The 7,725-nt window shown below is 41.0% G+C and overlaps 1 protein-coding gene across 1 annotated transcript; it reads right to left on the reverse strand.

Annotated features, from left to right (window-relative positions):
* Nucleotides 1-63: 63 nt before the first annotated feature.
* Nucleotides 64-567, reverse strand: EMH_0054960 (uncharacterized protein; the record flags this gene model as incomplete). Its single annotated transcript, XM_038022445.1, has 1 exon — nt 64-567. One exon carries the CDS (start codon nt 565-567, stop codon nt 64-66), a length of 504 nt encoding a protein of 167 aa, XP_037878299.1.
* Between the last annotated feature and the right edge of the window lie 7,158 nt (nt 568-7,725).

Below are 7,725 nucleotides of genomic sequence, written 5' to 3' on the forward strand. Positions count from 1 at the left end.
ATATATATATATATATATATATATATATATATATATATATATATATATATATATATATATGAATTAAGTGCGTCCTTTTCTTTGTTTTTTCTTTAGTGTTCCCCTTACTGCTTCTGCTTCCTGCTGCAGCTGCTGCAGCGCCTCCTGCTGCGTAAAGAAAGCAGCAAAAGCCTCCTTCAGTGCTGCTGCTGCTGCTGCTGCATCTGCTGTTTTCTCGCTCTTGCTCTGAGCTAAACTTACTTGGCTTAGGAATCGTCTTGCTGCAGCAACCTGTTCTGCTTGCAGTGGTTCACGTGCTGCTGCTGCTGCTGCTGCTGCTTCTGCTTCTTCTGCTGCAGCAGCAGCAGCAGCAGCAGGCTCAGACTCAGACTGCTGCAGCGCAGCAACAACATCCTCTTTCAATGAATCAAATGTCACGAATACACCACGCTGCACGCGTTCCAGCCCCAACATTATCTTTTCATATAGCTCTTCGCATGCAGCTGGTGCTGCTGCTTCTGCTGCAGTTTCTTCTGCTGCTGCAGCAGTAATATCTGTTTCATGTTCTTTTTCAGCTAACAACGGCATTATTTTATCATAAAATAATTTTAATTCTTCTATATATTTTTCTCCATTTATTTCATCGAGTTTTTGTTCTGCTTCCTTTACTTTTTCTGCTGCTGCTACGCCGCATGCATGCAGACTGTCTGTTGCTTCTCTTAGTCTTTTCTCTACTGCTGAGGTGTATGCAGCATAAGCATCAATAAAAGAGTTAAATAATTCTTGTATTTTAGTTTTTATTGTGTTTAGTTCTTTTCTAGATTCTTTTATTTGTGTTTGTAATGCTGTATGTTTCTCTGCTTGTATTGCTGTTTGTGTTTTTGGTTTTTCTTTTTGTTTTTGTTGTTGTGCATGCATGCGAGCACTAATAGAGATAGCAGCAGCAACAACAGCAGCAATAACAGCAATGCATGCAGCTAATAACATTTTCTTTTTACTTGTATCTATAGACTTTGCTGCCATCTTTATTATGGCTGTAGGGATTAGGTCTTGTGTTCCGCGTGTAGATACAGCTAAACCATCAACATAAACATCTAAGCTTTCAAACCTTATACCTTGATCTTCAGCAGTCTGATCATCAGCACGTGAACCATATGCATACAAACATATACTCCTGCTGCTGCTGCTGCTGCTGCTGCTGCTGCAGTTGCTGCTGCTGCTGATGCTGATAAGGACGCAGAGAGCTAACAGCAACATCAGTACTTGGTGATATAGCTGCTTATGCAGCTTTAAAATATATCTAAGAAACATGGGAATCATCGTCATGTTAGAAATATAATTACAACAACACTGCTGCTGCTGTTGCTGCTGTTGTTGATCCTGCTGCTGCTGCTGCTGCTGCTGCTGCTGAGTTCTGCTGCAGCAGATCGAGACAGAGGAGACGGAGACGGTGATCTATGATGGCTCTTATATGGCGGCTGCAATGTGTTCTCAACAAATAGAGACAAATGGAAAAGAAATATAAAAATAAAATAAACAAATAAACCCCAATACGCAAAAACTCCTCCCTATTATTTCATAAACAGCTGCACAGAGGCAGAGGCCCCCGTATCAGCCATAAACCCAAAGCAACCAACAGCAGCTGCAGCTCTGTACTCCTGCAGCAGCTGGGGAAACAATTTGCCAAAGAATAAGAGGATCCGCAGCTGCTGCAGCTGCAGCAGGAGCAGCAGCAGCAGCAGCAGCAGCAGCAGTAGCAGCTGCAGCAGCTGCACTGCAGGTGCGACCGAGCCGGTTTCAGGCCAAAGAAAAAGGGTTTTAAGGATATTTTATTTAATATAAAGTCTGAAGAAGAGTTTTTTGCAAAAAAAACAAAAAGATATACAACACGAAAGAGAACAAAGCATGCAACAGCCGCTCCGGCAAGAGGAAGAGCTCCATAGCGGGGCTGTTGTTTGTCGTTATCCTAAGAGGCATCAGCAGATCGATGGCATTCTTCTCTTTATAATTTTGAATTTTATATTTAAATTATTTAAATTTGTTTCTTTTTTATTTAATCTCTCTCAGTTTCTCTCTTAAACCCCTTCTGCAAATCCTGCACAGCGACCGCACACCGCAACGAATGCTGGAGCGATGCTGCAATGGCGAGTTGTAAATACACACAAAAACAAAAAAACAAAGAGAAAAACAAAAATAAAATAAATATATTTTACTGATTTTCGATTTGTTGGTGTGATCTCACATAAACGATGAAAGAATAAGTTGAATCCTAGGCGCCGCCCCGGCTACCTAACCAAATAAAAACGAAACACAAACAAACCCATTTGTTTAATTACATTTCCTTCAATGCTTGCAGCAGCAGCATGCATGCAAATAAGAGTTTTTTGCTGCAGCACTGCACCGCTATTTCAGTTACACACAACCCAAACACCACTAGGGATTCATATACCGTTCTCGTTTAGGGTGGCACTGCTACTGCAGCATCTCTGGATACTTGCATGCATTGTGGCTGCTGAAGGCCGAATAAGTCTTAAACAAATGATGCTGGGGGATAAGGGATACGTCGCACGGGGGTGTAGGGGGGATTCTAATAGGCAGGACGTAGCATATTCAGCCTGCAGTTTGCTCTTTTATTTCTACTTGCGTAAAGTATGATTGCTGAAACAACCGTTGGCAGTATTATTCCATCCATAGAAACACGGATTCGGTTCATGTGTGTCTCATTTTGCCTTGCAACAGAAGTGGTAGTTAAGCATGTTGCAGCGCATGACACGCCCCCACCTCATCGATGCTGTTGTATCTGATGAGCGAAATTTGCTAATCTCGAGTACTCTCGTTTCACTTGGTGGCAACAGATGGTTCATCTGGGCACATGCAAGCACCCCCCATCCCCGAGGACGCTTGCCTGGTGCACAGCAACAGTTTGTATTGAACCGGATGTGTTGCCTTCAAAATGCATCTGCTGAGCTACAATTCCTATTCGTATCCACTTTAGTAGACAAGGAGGCCTGAAATTAATAGTCACATAGAAACAGGAGGCCTGGCATTGATAGCTACATCTAAACAGGGCTGTCTGGGTTCCCAGAGCACAAACGCTGCGATGTAGGCTGATTCTCGAGATAAGAGAACACGGCAGATTAAGAAAACTTGAACGAGGGAAGCTGCCAATATATATATACTCAGTTCTCCTTGGTGAACAGAAGTTTAAAGGTGCCCTTTGGGCTTCTATATCACTAGTCCATGGCAGAGGTGTATAGAGAAGCAATCCGTAACTGGCTGGAAAGCGTAGAGTGTGAAAGGGTGGGACTCGTCTAGATGGTGGATTAATTCAGCATGAAGGACCAAACAAAACACTTTCGCCCCGCTGGCTGACAATGAAGAAGCAGGCTTTGCGAACGATCCAGAGGAGCCATGCATACTGGAGCTGTGAGCGACAGCGCCACCCAAAGAAAGATAAGAAGCGAGAAAAGACAGCTGCTGGCGAATCTGGCGTCCATAAATTTTTGGCGGGTGTACCAAGAGGCGCAATCGTCTCCTTTATAGCAAGCAAGGTCACACAGTTCAACACTGGTGGCGCATGGCCAGCTCTGCCAGAGGAGCAAACGAAACGAACAAGGAAATCTCCGGGCCCCCCCGCAACCACCAAAGCGGTCATGGGGACAAAAAAGGCGGCAGATGCATCTGCAGACTAGCTTCGTGTTTACCGTATGCCGAACAAAGTTTGTATACATGCTTAGGAGTTGCTGCCTTCGCTTGGAAAAAGGCTCCGAGGTCTGATGTCTAACGCTACGAGAAAGAGGTACAGCCTGCCGGCCTATACGTTGACGCACTCTCCCCAACTACGTTTCGCTCACGGCATACACGACCAAAGATCCCCCAAGTCTATGTGCTTAAACTGAGGAATTATTTCAGAAATAAGTCATATTGCCATGATGCCGAGCTTCTCCGTTGGCTCAGCTCACCACAGCATAATCCTAGACACGCCGTGAAGGACGCACTAGAGGGCGAATTTGGGGCCTCCAGACGAGACTATTGTTCTATTTTCCGGGGGTTACTGACAGTATGTACATTTCACAGCTCTCAACAGCATTTGTATCCTCTACACTAGGAGAAGTGCAATCAATATCCTAAGAATAAAGTAGTGAAGAGGCTCGAGCGCAGCGCCGGGACACTGCCGGCAGAAGCCGATTTCTTCTTCGTCCCCAGGCAGTATGTGCAATATAAAGGCGTCAGTATGAGTGTGCATAGCATTTTAAGCCAACCAGCATCTGCTGCCCCAGCATTTACAGTGTAGGAGCAACCGGAATTACACGCTGAGCCAAAGGAATTCCAACGGCAAGTGATGCAGCAGTGGGCGATGCTGCAGCAAGCAACACATCCTCAAGAAATTCAGTAGTAGGAGAATCGGAATCAGGAAAAGAAGCGAGAAATGACGCAGCAGTAAGAGAGACATGGTAAAATGGCACACCAACGACAGAAACAACAAGTGGCGCACCAGCAGGAGCCCTCCAATAGGTCCATCCATTCCTTGCAGGGCGCCCAGGTACGCCAGGCCATGTGGCGCGTTTTCGAGAGGTTGGGGCCAGGTGCAGGATGGTTTGTCTGAATTTGGCGCATGCAATTTTCCCTGCGTGCAGATTCGCCATTTAGCTTGCTAATTGTTTACCAGTTGGCTCAGTACTAAAGTAGGAATCGAAGGGGGCTTTGTTATGCTAGGAGGCGTTGTTGTTTTGCTGCAACAGTTGCAACATAGCGTGCTGCAACCCAAGAGAGGCCGCCTCCTCCCGGCCTCAGGTGGAGGTCGTTGCGCCCGTCATACATACAGCGTACAGGGGAAGCGGTCAGCTGCTTTCCTGTGTACTTTGATTCTATTAGAGAGCAAGACAGCCCCGTGCTGGGATCTTCGGCTGTTTTTATTTAAATATTGAATATATTCCCACGAAATTTCATTAAAATGATGAAGGTAACAAACACCTGTGGCGTCATGATTGAATAACCCCCCGTAAAGATAACAACGAGACGGCGGTGTTGAGGCTAAACATTATTTATGTACATATAAATTAAAGAGTATATAGTGAATCTATAGAGAAATATATAAATATACCTTTTATTTCAGCATTTTCATTGCAGGCTCTTGCAACTCAGTGCCCTGATCGACGGGGCTGGAATATCGGCTTGTTGCTCACCGCTCGTAATGCATGCGAAAAGAAACTGTATCAAAACCCTTTTAATTTTTAAAAATAATAATTTTTTTCTGTTTTCAAAGGGAAATATCTTTTTACATCTTTTTCTTCGTCACGAATCGCAAGCCTGCTGGGTTCAGGTGCGTGGTGCTGGCGGTCTCGTGCTCTGCACGTTTTCTTCTTTCCCCCTCCTACAAGCATCGAATATTTTGTTTAAATTAATTATTTATATTATTTCTTTTTGTATTTTGCTGGGATTCCCCCAATTAAACCACCGGATCAGCTGCTTGAGGAGTGTGCTGGTGGCTCTCTGGGTGTACAGGCTGGCATTCATAAGTTGCAAGAAAGCTGCAGCTTCCGCCTCTGTTTTGTTTTTTTGTTTTTTTTTTTATCGCTCTTATGTTCTCTTTCTTCCTCTCTTTCACTGCATGTTTCGTCTCTCCTGTATTTATATTATTATAATGATATAATACAAAGAATAGTAAACAAATAAATTATATTTTATCTTGCATAGAAAACCCGTACGATGTAACTTCATAGTTAAATTCATAAACGTGATGATACCGAACACGTTCACTGCTAGGAGTTTAAAAGACTAGCGGCATTTTGTCGTTTATAACTAAACTTTTGTAAAAAATAGATAAATAGTAAAACAACAAACTAAATAAAATACAAAATACACTTATTATTATTGTTACTATATACACGAATTATAAAGAATAACTTCATCTATTAAATTATGAATCGTAAGCAATTCAAATTTTTCTTCTTTTTTTTTTTTGCTTGCAGAATATACACCGCAGCGACATAAAAATGGCTCTTGAACCCGAAGGCAAGTCGACTAAGCTTTCCCGCGGTCACCAGCAGCAGCAGAGCAGCATCAGCAGCAGAAATATCATCAGCAACAGCAGCAACAGCAGCAGAAACAACAGCAGCAACAGTAGCAGCAACTGCAGCAGCAGCAGCAGCAACAGCAGCAGCAACAGCAGCAACAGCAGCAGCAGTAACAGCAGGAGAAGCTGGTAGCATACGAGCGTTTGTTATGTGGTGTTTGTTTTTTATTTTTCAGTTTGGAATGTTTTCATTGGTGTTGGCGTATTTATAATGATTATCGTCGCTTTTGCAGTTTATGTGAATATACAGCTGAAACAGCGCGAGCCAACGAAACCAAGAAAGGTACATTAAAAAAAAAAAAAAAGTTTTTTTTTTGTTTCTTTTCATTTTTATAATTTAAAATTTTGTTTTTTTATATTTCTGATGCTGTTTATAACTTTTATTCTTTATTTTTTTCTCTCGCTGTGTGCACAACAGCAAATGTTCTTCTTTTGTTTCTATTGCTGCATAGAACACAATGCGTCATTCATCTGTTTCTGTTGATTTATATAACATAAACTGATATTTATTTTTTTTGTGTTAATTCATGAAACATAAAATATTTCGTATTTGTTTCTTTTGCTGCATTTAATTATAGTGTATCGTGTTTACGCAGCAGCAGCAGCAGCAGCAGCAGCAGCAGCAGCAGCAGCAGCAGCAGAAAGCGGTTCTGCGTTGCTGCAAAGCCAATCGATTTCCTATTGTTTTGTGTTGTGTTTTGTTTTTATTTATTTTTTTCTTTAATTTTTCTTGTTTTGGTTTGTTTTATTTTGTTTTCTTTTTGCCTGGGTTCATTTTATTTTGCCTTGTCGTGCTTGTATTTCGCTTTGTTACGTTCTCTTTTGTTTCTCTGCTTCTACTGTATTGTATTCTACTTTATTTTATTTTATTTTATTTTATTTTGTTTTATTGTGCTGACAGTCAAAAAAGAAGGATAAGGAGTATTGGTCTCTTGATTGACTCCGCCTTTATTTCGCATCGAGTTGCATGCATTGCAACAAAAAAAACAACAAAAATAACTTTATTTTATTTTCTTTTTAAATTTTATTTTTATATAAGGTTTCTTTATCCACAGAAATAAAACAAAAAACGCAGAAACCAAAACTAAAAGGTTTTCAGCACTAAGACGCGTAGACACTCTACGCATGCATTAGTAGCATATATTCAAAAGAAATAATAAAAAATATAAACAGCAGCAACACAGGGCCCCACATTCATCCCCCCTGCATGCACTGCCTGCACTGCATGCACTGCATGCAGTGCATGCAATATGTGTTTGTTTTTTTTTATTTTTTTTTTTCAAGTCTTCATGTCGAGCAGCCCCAAGGAGTCATCCTGCTCTACCGTTCGTTTGTATACTTCTACCGTCTGCATGCATGCAAACAACACAGAAAGAAAAAGGTGTATTTCCTTAAAACAATAAAAATAAAAAAGAAAGAAGAAAAAAGAAAAACAGGAAGGAAATATAATATGTTAATTGTAATTAAAGCCAAAAACATTCTTTATATTTCATCATAGACAAAAGAAAAAAAATTAAAAAAAAAATAAAAACAAACAAAAGCAAACACAGCAACTGTCATCATAGCTCCACTGCCGTTTATGTTTATGTTCAGGTGTATCCCCGCCTAAATAAATTAATTAAATTTAATATCATATATATATATATATATATATATATATATATATATAT

Source organism: Eimeria mitis, genomic scaffold, assembly GCF_000499745.2.
Source record: "Eimeria mitis Houghton genomic scaffold, Emh_scaff2513, whole genome shotgun sequence".
Taxonomy (NCBI): domain Eukaryota; phylum Apicomplexa; class Conoidasida; order Eucoccidiorida; family Eimeriidae; genus Eimeria; species Eimeria mitis.